The sequence below is a fragment of the Heptranchias perlo genome, chromosome 2 (assembly GCF_035084215.1).
Source record: "Heptranchias perlo isolate sHepPer1 chromosome 2, sHepPer1.hap1, whole genome shotgun sequence".
Classification (NCBI taxonomy): domain Eukaryota; kingdom Metazoa; phylum Chordata; class Chondrichthyes; order Hexanchiformes; family Hexanchidae; genus Heptranchias; species Heptranchias perlo.
Window position 1 is genome coordinate 74,821,132 of NC_090326.1, and position 27,566 is coordinate 74,848,697.

The 27,566-nt window shown below is 43.6% G+C and overlaps 2 protein-coding genes and 1 long non-coding RNA gene across 5 annotated transcripts in view; 1 reads left to right on the plus strand and 2 right to left on the minus strand.

Annotated features, from left to right (window-relative positions):
- Positions 1-2,095, minus strand: part of LOC137340496 (ubiquitin-conjugating enzyme E2 E1-like) — an 81,412-nt gene extending 79,317 nt beyond the window's left edge. The window contains exons 1-2 of the mRNA XM_068002976.1: positions 1,467-2,095; positions 890-940 (exon numbers count right to left, since the gene is read on the minus strand). Of these exons, the coding sequence (XP_067859077.1) occupies positions 890-940; positions 1,467-1,723 (308 nt within the window). The 5' untranslated portion in view covers positions 1,724-2,095. The remainder of the gene's footprint in view (positions 1-889; positions 941-1,466) is intronic.
- rpl15 (ribosomal protein L15) overlaps positions 1-27,566 on the minus strand; it is a 499,976-nt gene that overhangs the window by 146,699 nt on the left and 325,711 nt on the right. The gene's annotated exons all lie outside the window — the stretch shown is intronic.
- The window catches only part of LOC137340501 (uncharacterized), a 52,116-nt gene continuing 25,646 nt past the window's right edge, over positions 1,097-27,566 (plus strand). For 2 of the 3 annotated variants that reach the window (XR_010966822.1, XR_010966820.1), the window contains exons 1-3: positions 1,097-2,558; positions 3,536-3,584; positions 8,787-8,910. This is a non-coding gene — a long non-coding RNA (uncharacterized lncRNA). The remainder of the gene's footprint in view (positions 2,559-3,535; positions 3,585-8,786; positions 8,911-27,566) is intronic. The other variant, XR_010966823.1, reaches the window with a different exon arrangement.

Here is a 27,566-nt window from a genome sequence, read left to right on the forward strand (position 1 = left end):
TGAAAGAATTATTCAAACAGCAAGTGACCAAACTCAGTCGAAACTGACTGTTTTTTAAAAAAGATTTCTTCATAATTTTATATGCACATAGAGTCCTATTGTTGTTTTCATTAAGAAAACAACAATGAACCATGGTAGATGGCAAAGTAACATTATGAATCATCCCGTTTTATCCTAGAATTTGACAAAACCTCAATTACATAAAGGCATAATACGTACAGTTTATGTATAATTATTAGCTAACTACAGTCAGACCTAATAAATTATGTAATTAGTTTTCCAAGAACTGCTCGAGTATTTTTTTCAATCAAATTCATAGTAATTCTCGAGTTTCATAATCATTTTTGAGTGTCTTAAAATCACCCATGGAATAAGCACTGTCACTGTGTTGACAGCATTGATAAAATCCTTTCAGTAGAAAGCAACTTGTTCACACCTGCAGCATCAAAGAACGATAGAACACTTCCTTACTCAAAGAACTGTAGAAATACATGTAACATCCATACACGCACACGGAGGACACTTCAATGCCCCCACCCCCACATAACGAGAAAGAGTGAAAGGGCACCAAAGGCAGATGCACAAGAAGTCCCATGAAGTTCAGTACTGATGGGAACCCCCTCACTAGGGAGGAAAGTTTCAAGCTACCAAAATCAAACTTACAAAAAAAAACTTCAGTTACAAGTACTGGCATTTAAGTTCTGTTTGCCTCTAAAATTCAAAATTGGCCTCAATCCCAATTCCTGTTACAATCCAACCATCACTACCAATGCTGTTGAATAATTAACCGGATTTTTCGTCGGCAAAATCGCACTGCTTACCCCCGAACCATCGCCTTTAACGTATGCATTAAACGAGACAATTTATTTTTTTATTAAACCAAACAAACCTGCAGTTCGGTGGTGGATCCAACGTGATATCGGCCAGCTCCTTCTGGATCCTGTCAAACATTAAAAAAATTAAAAATGTTTTAAAACTCAGAGCATAACTCAATCATCACACCACATCTTTGTCATGTCCTCCAGAGATTTCACGGCTAAAGTTACAAAATTAAGTAAAAATAAAGCAAAGACGCTGACCTCTGCTTAGGAGAAAACGAGAGAGAAAAAACATGGCCGCTTCTCGGAGCTCCAAGAAGCCAATACAGTAAATTTTCCAACTCGATTTCTGTACTCCCGAGGCTAACTAATCCTACAAAAGACAAACGGATCGAAAATAGCCGGCGTTAAAAATCCAAACCTGGGGAAACGGGGTCAAACCGTGATCCTGTTTTTTTGTACAACGCGATTTTAGCTAATATGCAAATGAGTCTTTGGCATTAAAGAAGCCTGGCGTGCCGCGAGTGAGGGGAGAAAAGGAAACCGAGGAGAGAGAGAGAGGAGAGAGACCAGACCCGCGATCGCCGAGTGCTGCCCTGACCTCTCCCCGGACTCTCCCCCCGTGGGCCGGCGCCATCCCGCACTCACCTCTTGGCGCTGGTGGTGAGCAGCTTGGGGTTTTTGCTCATGGTGTTGTTCTTCGCTTCTCTTTTCCTCTTGTTGTTGTTGCCTCCTCCTCCTCCTCCTCCTCCGCCGCCGCTGCCACCGCTGTTGTTGTTATTACCGCCGCCGGTAGTGGTGGCGGTGATGGTGGTGGTGTTGTTTGTCTCTTTCTCGGCTGGTTGTGAAGAACTTGAAGAAGACGAGGAGGAGCTGGTGCTGGCCCTCGAGTCGTCATCCGACATCTCCACCGCTGGCACTCACTCACTGACTGACTGACTGTACTGAAACACGACAGTGTCTCACCCCCGCACACACTCACTCACACTCACACACACACACTCACCAACAAACTACACACCACCACCAACAACAACAACAAAACACGGGGAAAAGAGAATTACAACAAAGGGACTTTAAAAAAAAATATATAAGATAATTTGAGGGGAAAAAAAAAAGATAAAAGCAAACAGCCGGACACCAGATTTGTACCTGAAGAGACAGGAGTGTGGAGAGAGAATGAGGATACAATGTCAGTAAGAGTGAGTCACAGTGTATCTGATGTAGTGTAACACTCACAGCAGCAACGCACTGACTGACACTCACTCACCGGGTAATATCCCGTCACCGGCTGCTTTACACCGCGCCGTCAGCCGGACCTGCCTCCCTCCGGGGCTGGCTGGAGGGAGGGAAGGAAAAAAACCTCACAACCACAATAAACCAGGCACGGTGGACACTTTGTATGATCTGTGTGTGTGGGGGGAAAGAAGTGGTGGAAAATATCTGTTGGTTTGGGGGAGGGGGAAGCCACCTGACAGATGTTGTCGACTTTTATATTCCTGATGCTTTTCGTTGTGTGTATCTCTTTCCTCCTTTTACTGTATTTACCTCTTTGTTGTATTTTTTTACTCTCTTGCTTGTACGGTAATAGGGGCAGTGAATGTCGCCGGCCTGGCGGCTGCCTGGGCTGGTACAGGGTCACACGCGTGTCTCAGTCAGACAGAGACACAGAGAAAGGAACGGAAGTACAACAACCACGGCTACAGGGAGGAGACAGGACTGCTACGGGACTTTCACAAGGTACAGTAACTTCACAGCAAATTTCGGCGTCAGACCTCACAAACATTTTAAAGCACGTTATCTATCTATTTTAAGATTAGTTTCTTAGATTTCAGAGTATGTTGTGACCTGTACGATTTTCACACGGGAAATCCTTTATTCTGCCCCCCCCCCAAATAAAAGTTGTTTATTACAACGCTATAAAATGTGTTCTTGTACCAATTTATTGAATGAAATGGACACATCTTTTCGGAGTTGTTCTGGTGTTGCAAGGAGGCCCTGAATTTATTGCACAGGAAAGAAAATAAAGCATTTATATAGCGCCTTTCACGACCTCAGGGTGCCCCAAAGCGCTTTACAGCCAATGAAGTACTTTTGAAATGTAGTCACTGTTGTAATGTGGGAAACGTGGCAGCCAATTTGCACACAGCAAGGTCCCACAAACAGCAATGTGATAATGACCAGATAATCTGTTTTAGTGGTGTTGGTTGAGGGATAAATATTGGCCAAGACACAGGGAGAACTCCCCTGCTCTTCAAAATAGTGCCATGGAATCTTTTAGGCCTACCCGAAAGGGTAGACGTGGCCTCGGTTTAACGTCTCAAACGACAAACAGCACCTCTAACATTCCCTCAGTGCTGGAGTGTCATCTTAGATTTTGTGTTCAAATGAACCCACAACCTTCTGACTCCTAGGCAAGAGTGCTGAGCAGAGTATTTAAAGGTAGTCAATCACTTCTAAGGCCGTTGATGAAATTAACATTGGGGTGCAAAGCATGATATCAGCACCAGGCTGATATAACTGGCTAATAGAATTTCAATTTTCTTCAGATTATAAAAAGCTTACAATTCAGTACACCCAGACACTTGTACCTGGATTTTTACTGCGAGCGGGGGGGGGGGGGGGGGAGGAGCTTTTCCAGATAGGAAACCTGGAAGTATGGGTTTCCTGGACGTCCTGATGATTCTGACATCAGGATGTCTTTTATATTTTTTCAGCAGGTTTTCCACCCGACAGGCTGCCAGGGAATGGATGAGCGGATGCCAGGTAAGTCTGAGATCAGGGGGTCAGACTTTGTGGGGGCGGGGGATCGGAGACAACGGAAGAGGGGGGAGTTGGACATCTTTTGGGGGGGGGTTGGAGACATTGGTGGGGGCGTGGATAGATCGGGGGGGTCAGACATGGGGCGGGCAGGGGTTGTCGGCCGATTGTACGTGTCGGATCGAGGCAGGTAAGCTTGTCGGGTCTGGAGGAAACGCTCCTGCTTCTCCTGGCCCACAAGCAGATTAATAAAGGCACTTACCTGTTGATCCGGGCCTTCTCGCCTCCTTATGTGGCGAGAATCAGAAGACCCTGGAATCCCAGCCCCCAGGTGTTAAAAGTAAAAAAAGGCATGCAGCCTCCTTAAAAGATTTTACTGACTGACCCGCCTCCGTGGGCGGGTTGGGATTGGGTTTTACATTTTTACAACTTTTATCTTCACACTCTCCCCCATCCTACCCGTCCTTGGGGTTAAAATTACCCCCCTGGTATTTCTACAGGAAGTTATGGTATCCTCTTGCAGGACTGATATGCTTATATATGACTACTCAGGGACACTGACACTTCCACAGAACAAATAATAGGCTAATACTTTGCACAAAAACAGAAAGCGTAGAAATTCTCATTCAGTCAATTATAAGCAGATTTTTAGAGCTTTAGGAAAACCCTTATTTTCTGTTTTGTAGCCAGCTTGTTATCCATTCTGTTATATGTCCCCTGACTCCAGATGCTCTGACCTTAGTCATGAGCTTACTGTGACTTATCGAAGGCCTTTTGAAAATCCAAGCATATTACATCTACTGCATTATCCTTGTCTACTTTTTCTGTTACTTCTTCAAATAATTCAGTAAGATTGGTCAAGCATGACCTTACCTTTTGAAATCCATACTGACTATTCTTTATTATATTTTTGGTTTCTACATGTTTCTCTATTACATCTTTGTGTAAAGATTCCATTATCTTTCCTACCACCAACGTTAAGCTAATTGGTCTATAGTTCCCTGGACTTATTCTACCTCCCTTTTAAAATATAGGAATAACATTAACTATCCACCAGTCCTCTGGCACTATTCCCTTTTCTAATGAATTTTTATATAGTGCCTGTGCTATCTCCTCCCTAGTTTCTTTTAGTATGGGCGGATGCAATCCATCTGGACCAGGGGTTTTATCCTCTCTAAGTTTGAGTAATTTATCAATTATCTCCCCCCTTGATATATTTTTTGATTTTGTCTTCTTCTAATGTCATGTCCTCTTCTAATGACATGTCATTTAGGACTGAAATCAAGAAGCTCTTTTTCACACATGGTAGTCGAAATTTGGAACTCGCTCTCCCGAAAAGCTGTCGCTGCTGGGAAAATTGAAATTTTCAAGACAGAGATTGATAGCTTTTTGTTAGGTAAGAATATCAAGGCACATGGATCAAAGGCGGGTAAATGGAGTTGAGTTCACGATCTAATTGAATGATGAAACAGGCTTGAGGCTGAATGGACTACTACTGTTCCTATCTCATGGATTTGTAAAGGTTAGGTCATGCCTGATGAATCTGATTGAATTTTTTGAGGAGGTGACTGAAGTAATGGACAGGGGAATGTCTATGGATGTTGTTTACATGGACTTTCAGAAGGCATTCGATAAAATCCCTCATAAGAGACTTAGCTAAAGTTGAAGCCCATGGAATTGAGGGCAAATTATTGACCTGGTTAGGAAATTGGCTGAGCGGCAGGAGACAGAGTAGGCATAATGGGCAAGAACTCAACTTGGCAGGATGGGACTAGTGGTGTCCCACAGGGATCTGTGTTGGGGCCTCAACTATTCATTGTATTTATTAACGACTTGGATGGCTGGGTAGAAAGCCACATATCCAAGTTTGCTGATGACGCAAAGATAGGCAGCATTGTAAGCTGTGTAGATGGAAGCATAAAATTACAGAGAGCTAGTTATAGATTATGTGAATGAGCAAAACTGTGGCAAATGGATTTCAATGTAGGCAAGTGCGAGGTCATGCACTTTGAACCTAAAAAGGATAGATTAGAGTATTTTCTAAATGGTGAAAAGCTCAAAACAGTGGAGGTCCAAAGAGACTTAGGGGTTCATGTACATAGATCATTTAAATGTCATGGACAGGTACAGAAAATAATCAAAGTTTAATGGAATGCTGGCCTTTATATCTAAAGGACTAGAATACAAGGGGGTGGAAGTTATGCTACAACTATACAAAGCCCTGGTTAGACCACACCTGGAGTAGTGTGTTCAGTTCTGGGCACCGCACCTTAGGAAGGATATATGGCCTTGGAGGGAGTGCAGCGTGGATCTACTAGAATGATATCTGGACTCCAAGGGTTAAATTCCGAGGAGAGATTACACAAACTAGGATTTTATTCCCTGGAATTTAGAAGATTAAGGGTTGATTTGATCGAAGTTTTTAAGATATTAAGGGGAAATGATAGGGTAGATAGAGAGAAACTATTTCCGCTGGTTGGGGAGTCTAGGAATAGGGGACATAGTCTAAAAATTAGAGCCGGCACTTTCAGGAGTGAAGCTAGGAAACACTTCTACATGCAAAGGGTGGTGGAAGTTTGGACCTCTCTTCTGCAAATGGCGGTTGATGCTAACTCAATTGTTAATTTGAAATCTGGGATTGATAGATTTTTGATAACCCAAAGGTATTAAGGGATATGGGGTTAGGTCACAGATCAGCCATGATCTCATTGAATGGCAGAACAGGTTCGAGGGGCTAAATAGCCTTCTCCTATTTCTATGTTCCCATAAAAGTAATTTATCTGAGAACTCTCTTGATATGTTTCAATGCGATAAGATGCTACATAAATGTTCCTTTGCACAAGCCTTAATTATTTCTCTAGATGCTGAGATGTTTGATAAAGTGTAAGGAACATGGAACTTCCTTTTCTGGTTACACATGCGATTTATGCTTGGGAAGGTTTTATTTTGTTTTTTGTGCCATTTTCCTTCAGCATCTGTGTGCATCAGTGGAGGGGTAGATGTGGCAGGATTTCTCCTTGGTGCTTGACTTCTTTGGTTATTTATTTTGTTGCTGTTTGTGGGACCTTCCTGTGTGGAAATTGCCTGCCATATGCCCTACGTTATAACAGTGATGACACTTCAAAAGTACTTCATTGGCTGCAAAGCACTTTGAGACCTCCTGAGGTCATGAAAGCTGCTATATAATGCGAGTACTTTCTTTATTTCTTCTTTCCTGTATTGGCAATAGACACATTGGGAGGGATTTTAATTTTTAATCCCCCCATGACAGGTGGGAGAGGGTCAGGGGGCAGGGGGGTTAAATTGGTAACTATATGAAACCCACCAATGTGTCTACTTCCAGTTTAGCTGCAGCGGAGTAACCTGCTCTGGAGAGGCGGGGTCTGTGATTATAATATTTAAATCAGGCTCTGTTTCTCAGATTTTGGGAGCCATTTGAATTTAACGGCTGGGGGTCGGGTTTCCCAGGGCTCGGGAAACCCAGCAGCTAAAGGGAGGCGGGAGCTGACCGATCCAGCGGGCACTTTTTAGAGCACTGCTTGTTGGTCAGGAGGAGCAGGAATGCTCCCCTCCCCCATCCCTCAAGCAAATCTTCTGCCACGATCTGCTGACCCCCCGGGGCGGTGATCTGCCAACCCCCCCATATCTTCTCCATCTCCAAGACCACCTACTTCCACCTCCGTAACATCGCCCATCTCCGCTCCTGCCTCAGCTCACCTGCTGCTGAAATCCTCATCCATGCCTTTATTACCCCTAGATTCCAATATTCCAGTGCTGTCCTGGCCGGCATTCCACCTTGCACCCTCTGTAAACTTGAGCTCATCCAAAACCATATCCTAACTTGCACCAAGTCCCGTTCACCCATCACCCCTGTACTTGCTGACCTACATTGCCTCCCAAACTGGCAATGCCTCGATTTTAAAATTCTCATCCTTGTTTTCAAATCCCTCCATGGCCTCACACTTCCTATCTCTGTAACTTCCTCCAGCCCTACAATCCTCCAAGATCTCTGCACTCCTCCAATTCTGGCCTCTTGCATTTCCCCGATTTTCTTTGCTCCACCATTGGCGGTCATGCCTTCAGCTGCCTAGGCACTAAGCTCTAAAATTCCTTCCCTAAACCTCCCCGCCTCTCTACCTCTCTCTCCTCCTTTAAGACACTCCTTAAAACCTACCTATTTGATCAAGCTTTTGGTCACCTGACCTAATATCTCCTTATGTGGCTTGGTGTCTCATTCTGTTTGATAATTGCTCCTGTGAAGTGCCTTGGGATGTTTCACTATGTTAAAGCAAGTTGTTGCTATTGTAGGCGGTCTGAGTGTCTTACATTAGGGTTGTGCCCATACTGCCCAAAATCTGATGATCCAATACTGTAACTCAGGGGTGTATCACCTTATGCTCTGAACTAAATATTTCTTTATTTTGCATGTATGCTTTTTCAATCTCTTCAAAGGCGTACTGAGGGGAACACTTGCAAGCTGAGGGAACGGCCAATCCATTCAATTCAAATACAAACGTGTTGCGTGATTTATTCGGATACATATTTGATTGGCAGATGTTTGAATTTAACAGGCAGTTATTTAAATAACCACTTGGCTCTGGTTACTGTTTTCAGGACTACTTGTCAACCTAATTACTGGGTTTGATTTGGAGCCTTTGAAGAGAATTGTTATGACTGGAACCTCTGAAGAGAATATGATAAGTCAGACAACTTCCACAGTTGTTGAGGAAAGGATTAATGAAACAATTGTGGGCTATTCTTAATTTGAATCTGCTTAATTCAAGTTATGCAATCATTCATATTTTTTAGCACAACACAGTTGCTGTGTTATTTATGTTTCTTCATTTGAATTATTGCATAATTTTAATTTTTTAAATCCAAAAACTGGTTTTGAATTGTCAGGAGTAGATTGTATTTGAAAAAGTAATTACAGTACTAGTTTTAGCACTAGGTGTTGCGCACTCTTTATTATTTTCTACTACACAAAGGACTAGTAAAGTTCACCAATTACTGTAAATATAGATGCTATGTTTCTGCTATTATTTTATGGTTTAATAAATTTGTTTGTCATTTAAAGCCTAAAATAAGATTCAGTATAGTGTTTCTCTGCTGCTTCTTGAAGGTGAGGAGAATTCTGTGGAGGCACAGGACAGAACCAGTAGCCAAAGAAATCTTTGTTATCCTGACATGCCACAATATTTTTCCTAGATATCAACGTAAGTGAAAATACTCTCGGAGACGTAGGGAGTGAAGGCTCTCCTTAGGCAGGCACCTCAGAAGAACCTTGCAGGTTAGGATCACAGGCAGTGGTAACTGAACAATTTCCAAGCAGGTAAGTTACCCCCTCGGTTTTAACTGTCCACCCTCCGAATTTCTGCTGGGAGGGTAGGGTGAAAATTCGCCCCTGGGGCTGTTTTCATTATAACAGATGAGATAAAGGGGTAATTTGATAGAGGTGTTTAAAATTATGAAGCAATGGGACAGAGTAGATGGAAACTGATTGGTGTGAATTTTCATCTTTCGGTAATCTTGTGAAGCAGATTGTCTACCTGTTATAGAACCTGTTCGATTTTCATTCAATCAGATGGGTTCTATAACAGGTGGGTGATCTCCCCATCTGATGAAGATAATTTACCCCACTGTTTCCAATGATTGAGGGGTCTTGAGCAAGACGACATAGATATAAGATTAAATGTAAGGGATTTAAATCAGAGAGCAGGAAAAATCTTCCTTTACATTTAGGATTGTGAGGCAGTGAAATGCATTACCAGAGTTAGTGATTGAAGCAGAGACCATGTCAACTTTGAAGAATGGGTTAGCTAGGTGGTTGGAGGAAAGGGGAATAAAAAAATATGGGAACAGAACATGCATATGGGATTAGGGCTACTGATCATGTGGAGAATAAACACCAACACAAACTAGTTGGGCTGAATAACCTGTTTCCATGTTGTCATTTCTAGATACATTGGAAAAATAACAAGAAAAAGGGAGAAATGAAAGAAAAAACTGCAAATGCAGGAAATCTGAAATAAAACAGAAATTGCTGGAAACTCTCAGCACATTTTCCAGCACACAAAGGAGAAAAGACAGGCTAACACCCAAGATGCCGATTCCCTGAGAGAATCGCATTCTGGCTGAGGGTCTGTACCCAAAATGCCAACCCACCTCCCATTCCTGCCCCATCTGCTGATGGACCCACCATACATGTGAGCAACCCTACTTCCACAAAAAAGGGAGGGGGATACCTAAGTTCTGAAGTTCTTAAAGCCACTGATCAAACCAGAGGGCTGCGGAGTGAATAGTGAAAGATGTGATACTATTCCTGAAGCTTTCACTGAGATTGGTTGGAACAGTGTAAGAGGCAAAAGATGGAGAGGTCACAGAGGGAAGGGTGGGTGTTGAAGTGGCAAGCCACAGGGTGGTTAGAATCATACTTGTAACCCAAATGGAGTCAAGTGGTCACCTAATCTGTGTTTGGTGTTCTCAGTGTAAAGGAGGCCACACCATGAGCGGCAAATACAACAGTAACAACAACAATGACTTGCGTTTTTATATAGTGCCTTTAATGTAGCAAAACATCCCAAGACACTTCACAGAAGCGTTATCAAACAAAATTTGACACGCAAGTAGATATTGGGACAGGTGAGAGGTAGGTTTTAAGGAGAACTTTAAAGGAGGAGAGAGAGGTAGAGAGGCGGAGAGGTTTAAGGAGGGAATTCTAGAGCTTAGGGCCTAGGCAGATGAAGGCACAGCCACCAATGGTGGAGCCAGTATACTAGATTGGAGGAAGTGCACATAAATTGCTGTCTGACACCGAAGGAATCTTAGGGCCCTGGGCAATGGTGTAGGAAGAGATGAATGGAAAGCTATTGCATCTGCAGTGGTTGATGGGAAAGTATTAGGTGAAGGGAAACTTGAGATTGGAAAGGTGTACAGTATTATCTTGAAGTATCCATGACCCTTAGCATTAGCTTATGCATCATGGAGTTCTGAATGGTATGTTTTGTGAAGCTCAGGAGTAGACACATCTGGAGGACATATGAACTGCCCGCCTTCCACTACAGGGGGCCGATTTCTGTGTTGATAATATCCGTATGTGCCAGTGCACTATGCTTTATTGCCCAGAAAAGGGGCAGAGACTCATAATGTCAGTGCATTAATATTATAATAATATGGAAGTGACATCATTAAATCTCCCGTGTCTTTTTATGGCCATTATAACTGCAATTCCACTTCCTAATCTTGCCCATATAAACTGGGCATTTACAATTGCTAGGTTGCACATTTATATAATTAGTTTGTTAAAGGGGCAGCCAGCAACTTACTGTTGAAATTTAAATTGTGTTTCTTGGATTGTGTGTGAGGTTTTTCTGTCTTCTCAACTGTGTGCGAAATGGCTTTGGGTTATTCATTGTTACTGCTTCCTACACAGTTATCAACAACTGCAGACTTACCCTGACTTGCTTGAGAAACAATGCACGTGAATGTATAGATTCACCAGTGGTGACAGAATTGTGCCACATGTTGTGTTTCAAGGCCACCTCCAGTCGAGAGCAGGCACAGCACTGCCAGAGGCAATCGAGGTCACTTTGGCCCTGGACTCTTTTGCCTCCAGCTCTTTCCAGGCTGCCAGAGGGGACATCAGCAACATCAGCCAGTCTATATGACTTTCCCAGTGGACAACTGGAAACAGCATGAGAAAGCCCTGGATGGTTGAATTCCCTAAACTCCAGGGCACACATGTAATCCTATTGATTGCATATATATGTAGCTCTGTACACAATAGAGGGCCAATTGTAAACTGAAAGTGCTATCATTCTATGAATGTGCAGCTTGTTGGTGACTATCTGAACAAAATTGTGCAGGTCAGTGCCTCTATCCATGGCTTTCTCCATTCAATCAGTAAATCTATCTAAAGAGGAGCTGACAGTGAGACCCAAGGCAGGTACAGCAGCAGTCTGAGCATTCATGAGAAACGCAAAGACAGGCTTTAGCATCTCTTTCATGGAATCTCCGATGCTAGAGTCCCTGAAGTTGCATCATGCTCCAAGGTGGATGGCAGAGAGTCTATCATGTGCATCAGTACATCACACATGTGGGTTGTGGAATCCTCCACAATAGCCACCATGTGATGAAAGCTGATAGGTGCTCTCACCAATTATTCCAACATTCTTTCATTCTGACGAAGAATTCTTGTTTTAAAAGCTTGGTTCCCAGCAATTAGGATCTCTGTCCTCATCATCTATGGAGGAATTCAATCTCACCCTCTGGCTAGCTGCTTTCTGTTCCTCCTGTGCCACTGTCACCTGCTCTTGCTTACTTGTCTCTGTGTTTCATCCAGTGTACAATCCTCAATCTCACTTTCGAAATCCCTTGCGGTGGATGTCTCTGTGCTGTTGCTTGCCAGGATAAGATTGAGTGATGCGATGTGCTGTGAAGTGCCTTTTTGCTCTTAGATATAGCTTCTTCTGCTATATCTAAACAGAGGGGAAAAAAAGTGTCACACAAAATGTTTGGCACTTAGCATTTGCCTGCAGTACTGGTATGAACCTACTGTTTAATGCATACTTTGGTTTAGTGGGTGCGATTAACCCTGAACTGGGGCCAGACCTTCTATTCTCCATTTCCTGCTTCCTCTTTAAAGTACCATTCATGTATTTGGAAGGCCTGCTTCTCAAAAATGAAGAGAGAGGATGCATTTTTGTCCTCTCCATCCTGTTATATGTGCTGTGTTCTTGCAAAACCAGTGGCATGCATTGAGTGTTTGGTATTGGCGGTATGACATATACCGACACCCACGTACCAGTGTGGTATCCATCGGTGTTGGAAAGACAGAAATATAGGTGCCGTATATGAAGGTGTTGGCAGGGGTTGTATTGTTGGAAGTAGTGCCGGGTGCTGGTAAGTAGAATAATGCTGTGAGAATGTGTGGGTAGGACTGAACACTTCATATGAGCAATAATGCTGCACGCATTATAGTGAAATCATAGTCAGCCTTTTCACCTACCTTTTCACTCATGGTGAGATTATTGGACATTTACATCATCAGTGATGTCTTGCCATGACCCATCCTTTGGCTGACCCAATAGGGAGAAAAGAACATTCTTCCTCTGCTGCCCTACTGCAGCAAGATTTCTGTTACCTGCTTCTCGAACTATGGTGCCTTTCTGCTAGTATGGCTGCTTATAGATATTTTCTTATCCTGGTTCCAATACATCAGAGCAAAATGCAAAAAAATACTGATGTCCCTATAAGCTGCTGCAAGCCTTTAAGGCCTGCAACAGCACACAAGTTCTCACCTGTATTGGGGAAGTATTGATCAGGAGGTATGAATCATACTTGGTGCTTATCCATCTCATTCAAATGAGCTGAACCCAGAAATACAGCTGAGTTCATCAAATTTCAAGTTGAGCACGTGCAAGCTGCATACTCCCAATTTAAGCTGAGGACTTCGACTTGCACGAAAATCAGCTCCTTTGTGACAAAAAATAAACAGAGTGCGTGAAAAGTGCAATTAAAATTGTAAAAGTGACTACACTTTGAAAGCACTTCAGTACTGTGAAGCACTTTGGGACATCCTGAGGTTGTGAAAGGCACTATATAAATGCAAGTTCCTTTCTTTTTAGAAACATAGAAAATAGGAGTAGGCCATTTGGCCCTTTGAGCCTGCTCCACCATTCAATATGATCATGACTGATCTTCTATCTCAGTACCATATTCCTGGTCTCTCCCCATACCTCTTGATGCCTTTTGTGTCTAGAAATCTATCTAGCTCCTTCTTAAGTACATTCAGTGACTTGGCCTCCACAGCCTTCTGTGGTAGAGAATTCCACAGGTTCACAACCCTCTGAGTGTAGAAATCTCTCCTCATCTCAGTCCTAAATGTCCTACCCCGTATCCTGAGACTGTGACCCCTCATTTTGGACCCCCCACCCAGGGGAAACATCCTCCCTGAATCCAGTTTGTCTAGCCCCGTCAGAATTTTATGTTTCAATGAGATCCCTTCTCATTCTTCTAAACTCGAGTCGACCCAATCTCTCCTCATACGACAGTCCTGCCATCCCAGGAATCAGTCTGGTGAACCTTCGCTGCACTCCCTTCTATGGCAAGTATATCCTTTCTTAGGTAAGGAGACCAAAACTGCACACAATACTCCAGGTGTGGTCTCACCAAGGCCCTGTATAACTGCAGTAAGACATCCTTGTTCCTGTACTCAAATCCTCTTGCAATGAAGGCCAACATACCATTCACATTCTTAACTGCTTGCTGCACTTGTATGTTTGCTTTCAGTGACTGGTGTACAAGGACACCCAGGTCCATTTGTACATCAACATTCCCCAATCTATCACCATTTAACTAATACTCTGCCTTTCTGTTTTTCCTTCCGAAGTGGATAACTTCACATTTATCTTGCATCTGCCATGTATTTGCCCACTCACTCAACTTGTCTAAATCGCCTTGAAGCCTCTTTGCATCTTCCTCACAACTCACGATCCCACCTAGTTTTGTGTCGTCAGCAAACTTGGAAATATTACATTTGGTTCCCTCATCCAAATCATTGATATATATTGTGAATAGCTGGGGCCCAAGCACTGATCCCTGTGGTACCCCACTAGTCACTGCCTGCCACCCTGAAAAAGACCCATTTATTCCTACTCTCTGTTTCCTGTCTGTTAACCAATTTTCAATCGATGCCAGTATATTACCACCAATCCCATGTGCTTTAATTTTGCACACTAACCTCTTATGTGGGACTTTATCAAAGGCCTTCTGACAATCCAAATAAACCACATCCACTGGTTCTCCCTTATCTATTCTACTAGTTACATCCTCAAAAAACACCAGTAAGCTTGTCAAATATGATTTCCCTTTCATAAATCCATGTTGACTTTGTCTAATCCCACTGATATTTTCTAAGTGTCCCGTTATCACATCCTTTATAATAGGCTCTAGCATTTTCCCTACTACTGATGTTAGGTTAACCGGTCTGTAGTTCCCTGTTTCCTCTCTCCCTCCTTTTTTAAATAGTGGGGTTACATTTGCCACCCTCCAATCTGCAGGAACTGTTCCATAATCTATAGAATTTTGGAAGATGACAACTAATGCATCCACTATTTCCATGGCTACCTCTTTTAGTACTCGAATGCAGATTATCAGGCCCTGGGGATTTATCGGCTTTCAGTCCCATTAATTTCTCCAGCACTATTTTTTCATTAAAATCAGTTCCCTCCAATAATGACACGGGGCTTCAGTCTCTGGCACTGCACATAGATGTGGAACATGGACTCCTTTTCACTGCAGGATATGCCTTCAGCTGAGGTGTCTGTGAAATGGAATAGAAATTTGCCATTGTACCTGTAGTATTCTCCACCCTACATCCACAGTATTTGCGGGACGGAGAGCTGAATACAAGGCCTTCCACTGCGGGTGGCAACTCTTGGCGACTGATAATACTTCTGACCAGGGAGTGTCCTGAAGTCAAATAAGTGGAATATCTGCAGCACTCGAGAGTAAAGAAACAAAAGTACTTGCATTTATTTGGCACTCTTCACAACCTCATTGTGTCCCAATGTGCTTCACAGCCAAAGAAGTACTTTTGAAGTGTATTCACTGCAATGATAATCTGCTGTGGTGGTATTTGTTCAGGGATAAATGTTGGCCAGGACACCGGAAGAACTGTCTGCTCTTCTTTGAATAGTGCTATGGGATCTTTTATGTCCACCTGAGAGGGCAGACGGGGCTTCGGTTTAACATTTCATCCAATAGGGTACAGGAAAGAAGTGCATTATTTCTCCTCTGATTCCAACTACTGTCAATCCTAGGGCTGAATCATCCATATATAATTTGGCTGAGTTGTGCTCATCTGTAACAATATCTACAACTGGGTGGAGTTAGACTTCTACATTCTTAGGCAAGCGAAGCCGGTGAATACAAATTCAATGCCACATTTCTTTGGAATAGTGATTAATAGCTATGTCCATATTATCAAACTTTCTGAATCACGGTTAATGAAGCATGCATTAAACTGGGAAATCTGTGCTATACTGTTGATTCATCATACAATTGCTGTAAGATTTTCTGCATTCTCTTTCTAACAACCACTAGGTTAAGTTTATGAGATTCCTGTCCCTCTTACAGTTATCACTGACTACCCCTTCTTGCAATGTCACATAATGTACAAGAAAGTGCAAATTTAAACTTGTTTCCACCTGTTTTGATGTTGCCTCGGAATACAGAGGCTTTGTAAATTGATGTGATTTAATTCAGGCTACTATTAACATATTTTTCATTGGTTGTGTCGGTGCTCCATTTGGAGTCACATGTACACACTGCAATTTGTCTGGACAAAGTAGAAGGAATTTAAACAAGAAAGCCATTATAATACATTAAAAGTCTAAGGAGCTATCTCAGAATAGAAAGAGTTACTAAGAATCACGTTGGACCTAATGTCCCTTGACAGGTTGGCTTACTTATGCCCTGTGCTCATAGCAACATCCACACATGTTTACATTCTAGTGCCCCAGTAGTTGTGGTTTTCACTACCAGTTGTTCAATGGTTAATTTGAACCTTGCTGGGCCTCACCATACCTCATTAAATGCAGCTTATTTTGGGCACATTGCTGGCATTGAATAGACTGACATACAGACTAAGCAGTTTCTGGGTTCTTTATTTATTGTGGCCCTTTAAGATTATTACTTACTATTATGTACATAAATGTAATGCATTTACCTTCATTGTAAATTAACGCCCTCACAGTGGTATGATTACACAACTTTGGCATTATCTTGAGTGTACACCATCCCTAAAATGTGCAAATACCAAAGTGGTTGTTAAGTTTATCTGGAATAGCAAGTAGTTATTAAACACAGATTATTTATTTTATTTTCTTTTAATCCAGTATTCTGAAACTTGGAATCCAGTTTTGAACTCCAGGAATCAAATTAATTACTTACTGTACCTTGGATGAGCTTAATCATCTGGGCACGACTGGAGTGGGGCTTACAATGATTTTGCAGTATCAGCCTGGTTTAACCTCTGTGGGTTCCAACCCCACGCCAGGAGCTTGAACTCATAATCTAAGATCATACTTCAGTGCAGCACCGAAGCAATGCAGTACAGAGTGGGTGCTGAATTGTCTGAGGTGCTGTCCTTTGAGTGAAACATTAGTCTAAGACCCACTTTATATGTTCTGGATGTTAAAGATATCATGGCACTTTTAGAAGAGCAAAGACTTTTCTTGGTGTCCTGGACAGCAGTCCTCCTCAACCAATACCACCAAAAACAGCTGAACAGCTCATTTATCTTATTAATGTTTGTGGGATCTTGCTGTCTGCAAAAAAAGCTGTGGTGTTTGCTTGCATAATAACTATCAATGCATTCAAAAATAATTCATTGCATATGAAGTGCTTTAAGATATCCTTCATTTGTGGCTCAGTGGTAGCACTCTCGCCTTTGAGTCAGAGGTTGTGGGTTCAAGTTCCACTCCAGGGACGAGAGCAGAAAATCTACACTGACACTCCAGCTCAGTACTAAGGGAGTACTGCACTGTTGGAGATGCCGCCTTTAGGATGAGATGTTAACCCAAGTCTGCCCTCTCATGTGGATGTAAATGATCCCATGGCACTATATTGAAAAAAAGCAGTGGAGTTCTCCTCGCTGCCCTGGCCAACAATTATCCCTCAACCAACACCTAAAACAGATTATCTGGTCACTATCACATTGCTGTTTGTGGACCTTGCTGTGTGCAAATTGGCTGCCGCATTTCCTACACTAGAACAGTGACTACATTTCAAAAGTTCTTCATTGGCTGTAAACCACTTGGGATGTCCTGAGGTCGTGAAAGGTGCTACATAAATGCAAGTCTTTCTCTTTTGTCATTGTATATTTGCACAACATTTGTATTACCATGAACATTTAAAAATACGCAGGTTAATCAGGGTCACACGTGGAATTGCTAACGGCAATTGATGTTTCACAACTTTTACAGTTTTTTTTGAAGAAGTGACAGCTGAATAGACAAATGGAATGCGGTAAGGTAGTTTATGTAGATTTCCAAATGGGTTTGATAAGATGTCTCACAAGAGGTCTTAGGAAAAATTCAAATATATGGTATAAGAGGAATTGTATTAGCATGGATAGATGGACAGGAAATGATTGGGGTAAATAGATGTTGCTCAGACTAGAGGGGGTTTGGAAGTGGTGTACCTCGGGTTATTGTTCTCATTTATAGATGATTTGGACTTGGATACAGGGAACACAATCTCAAAATTTGCTGACAATACAAAAGTAGGCTGATTCGTAAACAGCGAGGAGGACTAAAAGACTTTGGAAAGACATATACAGGTTAACGGAATGGGCAGACAAGTGGCAAATGCAATTTAATGCTGATAAGTGAGAGGTGATGCATTTTAAGAGGAAAAACAAGGAATGGAAGTATCCATTCAATGAAAAGATGCTGAAGGATGTGGATGAACAGAGAGGCCTGGAAGTTAAAATACATTTCCCTGAAAGTGTGAATGGAGGCAAATCCATAAATAAGGCCAACAGAACTAATAATTAATGTGTCCAAAACATTGGTTAGACCATAGTTAAGAGTACAGTTCTGTGTTCAGTTTTGAGAGTCCCATTTTAGAATGGATATTAAAGCCATAGCGAGTGTACATAGCAGACACATCAGGATTGTGCCAGAGATTGGAAACTATAGTTATGAGGAGAAACTTGAGATACTCGCACCATTTATACTGGAGCAGCAGAGGCTAAGAGAAGATTAAATAAAGGTTTTTAAAATTATGAACGGTATTGATGGAATAAATAAGAAAGATCATTTCCTCTTGATGGGGAGTCATCAATTTAAAATAATCACTGATGAGAGAGTTTAGGAGAACTACTTTTACACAGAGGGTTGTTGGAGCATGGAATGCTTTGCCACGGAGAATGGTTGAAGGAGACACCATTGCTTTTTTTAAGGGACAATTGGGTAAATATTTGAAGCTGAGGAAGGTACAGGGATATGGGGAGAATCCTGAGTTTTGGACTTCTCTGGTAAAAAGCTGGTGCAGACACAGTGGGCCAAATTGCTGCCTCCTGTGCTGTGAACATTGATAGTTCTATGTTTTTGGTGAGATAAGGCACTACATAAATGCAAGTCTTTGTTTGTTTACTCAGTCAATAATGGCCCTTCCTGATTTTGCACATAAGGTTTGAAATTGAATTGTGTGATATTACATAGAACTACATAGAATTTACAGCACAGAAACAGGCCGTTTGGTCCAACTGGTCTATGCCGGTGTTTATGCTCCACACGAGCCTCCTTCCACCCTACTTCATCTATCCTGATCAGCATATCCTTCTATTAGTAAGGGGAACAGGGGAATTTATTATGAACATGTTTACAGGGTAGAGTTTCCATGGCGGTTCCCCAATCTCCAATCATAATTTAAATGGACGTTTACGCCATTTCTCCAGGGTTTATGTCATCATCTTCCGAAGTTACGACAGAAGATTGGGAGAATCCCTTTGGATATTACTGGCAAACGTCGTTGCTACTAATATTGCACCGTGTAATTTCAATATTTACTAGATTATGATTGATCTGGTCATGAGACCATGTCAGTCTTTATAGCTTTGGCATTTGATTGTTTGAATTACTTTTTAGCCAAAGTTGGCACCACCTCCAGAATAGATAGTGGGTGCCAGGAGGCAGAAGAAAACAGGTAAGTTAGGGGTGAATTTCTGAAGGAGATTGCAGCTCACCTGCCGTAACTTAGGCGGAAGAGATGCAGAAAGCCCGGGAAAATGATGTAAACACTAAGAGAGTAAATAAGAATTGGGCAAGAAGAAGTAATGTTTTATGTTTTAAATGTTCATTTTTGTTGTTTAGGGTTAATATTACAATTATAAAAGTATTCCTGATATTTGAATAGCTTTCTAACTGTAATAATATTTGTTTCGGAGTCATGCTGTGTTTGGTCAAAACATAAAAATCTGTCTGGCCCAGGGAGAATAGAATTTCCAGAACTGCAAGTAATCTAAATGTTAAAGAGAATTTTTTTTCTACCACTGGGTATGTTTCATAAGCATTGAAGTAAATATTGCTAGTGACAACTAGTGACAGTTTTTTTTTTGATATAGCAACAGATTTCTTATGGCATTGCACATGGGCAGTATGGGGCTGGAGCACTGTTGTGCTGTTTAACTGATAGCCTGGCCTGTTCCTTTGAAGCCACTACCCAAGTACTCCCTGTTAGAGTCTAGGTAATTGTGGCTGCTTGTAATTGTACATAATTGTAGCTGAGGTCAATTATAGGCCAGCTTTGGCACAGTGATAGCAGTCTTACCTCTGAGTCAGAAGGTTGTGGGTGCAAGCCCCACTCCAGAGACATTGGGGCTGATTTTCAGATGGCTGAGCTGCATTCATCACTTCATCTGAGGACGAGTAACATCACCAGCCTCGCTAGGCACACCGTCCACCTCCGCCACGTGGAGCTCCACAACACAAAGTTGTGCCACAGGCACCTGCACAAAATAGTCATGCAACTACACATACACCCACTGTAGGGCGACCCAATTGGTGGCATCAAGTGTGGGTGTTCATGGTGAACCTCATGAAAGGGACTTATTACACAAGCCAGTCAAGAATGGCCATGACGTGGCAGTAGTGATGACAATAATAATATTTAATGTGCCATTAACAAAAATCAAATATAAATTTTAAAAATGACAAACCGTCAAACACTCTTGTGCATCCCCTTTGTGCTCACATAACCTTTGCCGTACGCTTACGAGTACTCCTACGTGGTGCTTCCCCTGTGGCTGCAGCAGAGGTAGTGGCAGGTTGCTCTTGTTCATGCCCTGACCAATTAGATGCTTTGCACCTACGCCCTCTGGGTTTCGGTGCCCGTGAGGGTCCTCCAAAGACTGCTCCACCTGCATCTGTGCAGGTGCAGACTCGACCACCTGGAGAGGAGGCAGCATTGTGGGTACTGGTTGAGAGGGGGGCAACGGGTGAGATGTGGGAGCGCTTTGAGTGGCGTCCCCACTTCCATGTCCCCTTTCGCCATCATCCCTCTCCTGGGTCTGGCCCACATCACTCCTACCACTCTGCTGGACGACAGTTTGGAGGACATGTGTGAAGCCTTGTAAGGCCAGTGCTGGTGTAACTGCCTGCCTGTTTAAGGTGGCAGAAAGTTGCTCACCCTGAGTCCGAAGGGCCATTGTCAGGGCCTCAATGGACTCATTGTTGAGCCATGCTTGAAGCTCCATGGAGGCTAGCCTTCCCTCCATCGCAGACATTCCCGCACTTGTCCGCGACACTATCTCAGAGATGCCCTCACGTCCCTGTGACAGTATCTGAGATTCCCCTCCTGTACCTGTGCCACCATTCCACTCATGCAGGAGTCGGACTTCTCCATCCTCTGCGCGATTGTGGAGAGCGCGCGTGGCACCTGTTCCAGCACCTCGCAAATGTGCTGCTGTCCCTCGATCATTCTCCTTTTAAAGGATGTCCCCCGGGGTTCAGCATCTGTGTACAGCTGAGCAGAGCCTGGAGAGGAGTGCTCCCAATGACGCGGACTCTCTACAGCTGCCCCTGCCACCAGTGTCTGCTCGTGCTCACGTGTGTGGTGACTCACCATGTGCGACCCCAACTAACTGAGGACAGGGACCCACTGAGGTGTGTGTATCTGCGCTGGTGGATGGCGCGCTCAGATGTGATGGTGCACCCTCAGAGGCCGGCAGGTCCTCTGAGGAATTACCCTCCGCCATCACAGTGGTCGCTGAAGGCCCTGTAAGAGAACAGAAGGCAATATTAAGCGTGATAACAGATGTTGAGGTGCTGAAGATGGCAAGGCATGTTAACATCATTTGCTATTGTGAGTGCTGAATGTTAAAGTTCTGTCACCAGCCGTTTGGCAGGCTCAGCGTCCCCAACGGACAGGCACTCGAGGGTGCGGCTCAGTTCAAGAGCCTCTTGCTTCGCGTCCGTGAGGACGACCTAATGTTGCGGCTTCTCTCCGGTCTTCGCCCTCTCCTGTGCATTCTGGGCTTTCTTCTCCTAAATGGGGAGAAAGTAGAGAGGCGTGAGTGCGGGATGGTGACGTGGCCAACTGCTGAATGCATTGGTTTGGGTGAGGCTGACCGTGAAAGGGATGCATCAGAGGGTGAGTATGAGACAGAGCCATGACATTGTACGAGGATTGGGTTGAGTGGCAGTGGTGGGATGAGTACTGGGGAGGTGAGTAAGTGCAGATAAGTTGAGGATGATGTTTGAGTGGGTGTGAGGAGTGATGTGATAGAGTAGTGTTGGCAATGCAGAAGGATTGTGGGGTGGGGGCGGTGATGTGGAAGACGGAGTGTAGGAGAATGAGTAAGTGTGCTCACTTTGGCTGACCTAGTTAGGTCATTGAAGCGCTGGTGCTGCTGGTGACCTCCTGCTGCTGCTGGTGACCTCCTCTGCCACCTCAAGCCAGGCCTTCTTGATGGCAGCGACAGGCCACTTCCTCCCGCCTGCTGGGTAGAAAATATCCCTCCTCCTCCTCATCCCATCCAGTAGGACCTAGAGTGAGGCATCATTAAATCTGGGAGCAGCCTTTCCCCTGGTCTGCTCCATGCTGTACTTTTGGTTGTTTGCTGCAGGAGCCTTTTAAATAGGGCTCCTGCAGCTGACAGCCTGTGATGCTGGTGCACAGTCCGCCCGCTGCGCAGGTTGATGATGGAAAACCCGGAAGTCATGGTAAGTGCCTTCAATTTACCCGCGATCGCATGGGGAACGGACCGATTTCACTCGGCGGGTTACCCACGCCTCCTTGGTAATATCGGGGCCCTTATCGAGACTGACAGTGCAGCACTTCCTCAGCACTATACTGAAATGTCTGAGGTGCTCTCCTTCAGATGAGGTGTTAAATTTAGGCTCATCTCATCTCAGGCGGACATAATAGATCCCATGGCACTATTTGAAGAAGAGCAGGGGAGACCTGCCAGTGTTCTGGCCGTTGGCATTGTGATTTTACAGAGTAGCAAGGTTCCTGAAGGTCCAAGGAGTCATAGATTGCATCCACGTGGGTGTATGTGCTTCCTTGCTCAATGCCACTACCTAAGTCAACAGAAACCAGTAAACCTGAAGGACTGACTCTTGCTGAGGTATAGTTCAATGGGCATTAAGAGCCCTCTGGCAAATCTTCATGCTTGAGCTTAGACAGTGAGTGTTGTCAAGCTTTTCAACCACAGAGGGCCAATCCTGTTCTTGCTCATCATCTACACACATGCATTTTGCAGCTGGGGTCACAGGATAGCAATTAGGTGCAGGAACACAAGATGATTTGTTTTTTCCCTTCCTTGCCTAGGGTGCTGTGACCAATTGTAGTGGCCCGACTGCCACCTCTGCTATGATCAGCACAAATCAATGCTCAAAGCTAAGACCTTTCCTGATTTGCACGGTTTAGTTCTGCATTGGACAGTACACTTACACACGAACCATCAGATACCACCTGTTTTTATTTAACTTTGATTTTTAAATGTCTTCTTTTAAATGATTCCTCCATGGAACCCTGTGTACAGTTGTTGGCTGAAGTGCTAAGTGATACAGAAATGGTTGAGTGACGTGGGCAGAGGGAGATTCTCTTGCACCACATTGTTCTACATCACTGGATCAATTTATATAGCTTTTTCAGAGACTGATTGCAAGCTGGTTGTTTCTTCACTTGCTGCTAAGTATTAACTGATACTCAAACCCATTGCTCCCAGCAATGTAGAGCAGATATAAAGGTAAATTCACTAGTCCCACGCTCTGAGTGGGGAACCATGTTCTATGGGACTGTAGGTTGTGACCCTACACTCCTTTCAAGCGTGGCACCCTACTGAGAGTGCAGAGGCAGTGAATTTATCCCATATTGCAAGGTGCACCCTAATTTTATGTCACAGCAGAGTTGCTGCAACTGGCCGTGTACAGGACCTGAAGGCTGAACCCTGAAAAGCAGATATATTTTTAATAAAATAAAACAAGATCAGGGACATACTCTTAAGTGCTTGTCATAGTAGCATTCATTTGTAAAGTTGGCTTCTCTTCTAAGTCAGTATTATGTAGCTGAAAGCAGGTTACATTACCAATGAAGTCATTTGTTTGTTAATATCTTGTACTCTTTAACTCCCTTCCCAGTGGTATATGTAGGAATTTACAAAAATTTACATGATTGTAGATAGTTTCAACCAGTGTTTGGTTTATTTGAGTAGTCTGGATACATTAGAGATATTTGCAAAAAGAAAAAATTAAGCCATACTATGAACAACATGGCTCATTTCCCAAAATAAATGGAGCAGGAACAAATATTCTCAGGTTTACTCTTCAGCAAAGAAAACGGTGTTATAAATTCAAATCAAAATTGGAGAGTTAAAAGCATTAGTAACCATGGAGGGATATGGTACAATAGCTATAACAGAGACGTAGCTTAAGTTTGGACAGAACTGGGAACCTAATTTTTCTGGATATGACATGTTCAGGAGCGATAGGGAGGGATAAAAAGGGGTAGGGTGGCATTGTTAGTAAAGCATTCTATCACAGCGCTAGAACATAATGATGTCTAGGGGTTGGTTAAAACAGAATCCATATGTATAGAGTGAAGAAATAGGAAGGGAAATGGTATAATTCATGCATTACAGGCCCCTAAACAGTGGAGATGAGATAGAGATAGAGATTAGCAGACAATTCAGAGATATATGTAAGAACTACAGGACAGTAATATTGGGTCATTTTAATTATCTCAAGATAGAATGGGATAAATGTAAATGCATGTGGTCAAAGTGTAGAACAGTTTTTAAAATGCTTCCTACATCAGTATGTTCATATTGCAACAAGGGAAGAAGCATTGCTTGATTTAATTCTGGGAAATGAAGTGGGGCAAATAACTGATGTGAGAGTAGGAGAACAATTGGGAAGTAGTGACCACAATGTGGTTAGGTTCAATGTATGAATAGAAAAGAATATGAAGAGTCAAAGATAATGGTGATGGACTGGAAAAAAAAAGCAAAGTTCAGTGAGATAAAAGAGGATCTAAACCAAATTAAGTGGGCAGAAAAATTTAGCAAACTGATTGACAAATCAACAGTGGAAAATCTTCAAATATGAGATGCATAGAGTGCAACCTTGGCTCAGTGGTAACACTCTCGACTCTGAGTTAGAAGGTCATGGGTTCAAGTCCCAACACAGAGACTCGAGCACAAAATCTAGGCTGACACTCCAGTGCAATACTGAGGGAGTGCTGTATTGTCGGAGGTGCCACCTTTCAGATGAGATGTTAAACCGTGGTCCCATCTGCCCTTTCAGGTGGACGTAAAAGATCCCTTGGCACTATTTCAAAGAAGAGCAGGGGAGCTCTCCCCAGTGTCTTGGCCAATATTTACCTGCAGCGATTTAAAAAAAAAAATGTTTTCCCTTTCTCACCCCCTCACACCTGACGATCTCCAACCCCACCCCCCGCCCCGCCATCTCCGACCCTCACCTCCTCACACCTGACTATCTCCAACCCTATCCCCCGCCCCGCCATCTCCGACCCTCACCCCCTCACACCTGACGATCTCCGACCCTCACCCCCCGCCCCGCCATCTCCGACCCTCACCTCCTCACACCTGACGATCTCCAACCCTATCCCCCGCCCCGCCATCTCCGACCCTCACCTCCTCACACCTGACGATCTCCAACCCTATCCCCCGCCCCGCCATCTCCGACCCTCACCCCCTCACACCTGGCGATCTGCAACCCCACCCCCCCGCCCCGCCATCTCCGACCCTCAACCCCTCACACCTGACTATCTCCGACCCTCACCCCCTCACACCTGACGATCTCCGACCCTCACCCCCCGCCCCGCCATCTCCGACCCTCAACCCCTCACACCTGACTATCTCCGACCCCCCCCCAAAATGATCTGCGACTCTCCACCCCCCCCCAACGATCTGCGACCTCCGCGATCACCACCGACCCCAAATCCCCTATGACTGAGCCCCCCAACCCCCTCGACCGACCGACTCCCCCCTTCGATGACACCTCCTCCCCCATGACACCTGATGACTGAGCCTCTCCCCCCCCCCCCCCCCCCAGTGACCCCTGATCCCCCCTCCCCCCCTCCAATGACCAACCCCCCCCCCCCCCCCATTTAACACTTACTTGTTCATGGCCTCTTCTCCCGTCCAACTGAGGAAAACGTACAAAAAATAAATAAACCATGTCCTTGCGTCAAAATCATACGGATGTCCGGAAAACCCATACTTCCGGGTTTCCCGTCAGGAATCCCACCCCCACCCCTCCACACCCCTGATAAAATCATGCCCATGGTATAAGAATGATATATGTAGCAGCATGGATAGAAAGTTGGAAGGAAACAATGAGTTACGGTAATGGTTGTTGCTTGGACTGGAGAAGAAGTGGAAGTAGTGTATCCCAGAGGTCAGTGCTGGGTCCACTTTTGTTCTCAGTGCAGATAGATGATTTGGACTTGGATATAGGGATCAAATCTTAATTTGCTGATGACACCAAAGTAGAAGGTTAAGGAAATTGTGAGGTTTGATAAAAGACCAAGAAGACGTAAACATGTTAGTGGAATGGGCATACAGGTAGAGGATGCGATTTAATGTGGATAAGTCTGAATTAGTACATTTTGGGAGGAAAAACAAAGAATGAGGGTATACCCTTAATGGTGCGGATAAACAGCGAGGCCTCCGGGTTGAAATACAACTACTCATGCGGTAGCAAGTTCCGCATTCTAACCACTCTCTGAGTAAAGAAGTTTCTCCTGAATTCTTTATTCAATTTATTAAAGACTATCATATTTATAGCCCCTAGTTTTGGACTCCAGCACAAGTGGAAACATCTTCTCTACATCCACCCTATCAAACCCCTTCATAATTTTAAAGACCTCTATTAGGTCACCCCTCAGCCTTCTCCTTGCTACATAAATCCCTGAAAAAGTACAGGTAGATAAAGCCATAAAAACATCCTGTAGAATTTTGTATTTTATAAATAGGGGTGTAGAATATAAGAAAGAAATAAGGATGAATTTCTACAGAACATTGGTCAGGTTAGAGTACTTTGTACAGTTTTAGGAGCTTTGTTATACAAAGGACATTAAAGCCATTGAGAGCGTACAGCATAGATTTACCAGGATGATGTCAGAGATGGGAAACTAGATGGGAGACTTAAGATACTGGGACTACATTGACAGGAGCAGAAAAACCTAAGAGATTTCATAGAGGTTGTTAAAATTATGAAGAGTTTTGATGGAGTGAATAGGCAAAGACTATTTCCTCTGGTAGGGGAGGTCATCAATTTACAAATAGAGTGAGGAAAGATGTTAGGAGAAATTCTTAATGCAGAGAATTTTTGGAACATGGAATGTTTTGCCACAGGGAGTGATTGAAGCAGATACCATGCATCTTTTAGGGGACAATTGGATAAACATTTGAAGCAGAGGAAGATACAAGATTATGGGGAGAGTGTAGGACAGTGGGATTAATTTTGGATTGCTATAGTGAAGAGACAGCAGAGACATTGCCTCCTTCTGTGCTATAAACTTTTATGCTTCTATAGATCTTATTCTTTTGGTAATTAATTTATTTCCACCTACTTGTCTCATCTGTAGTCTTCTTACACGAACCACCCTCCTCAACCCAAGAGGATAGGCTAAAGACCTGTTCTCACTAGGAGGTGCATATGAGTGACCCAAATTAATTTTCATCCAACATTCTCTCCTTTCGGAAAGTGCCTGGCCTACGTACTGTATCGTGGTACCATTGAGGTGGTAACTCATTGAGTGGACATTCACTGGCATAAACCCAGCTCTTTATGCTCCATGCCACAGGACATTGTGCTTCAAAGCACTGCACCATCTATAAATCAGAGTAGAATTTGGTGCTAAAATAATAGCAGTACAAATTGCATTGATTGTACTGTGCCATGGATGTGGGAGGTAAGTTTGCACCCACCATTCACAATATTGGTTGGA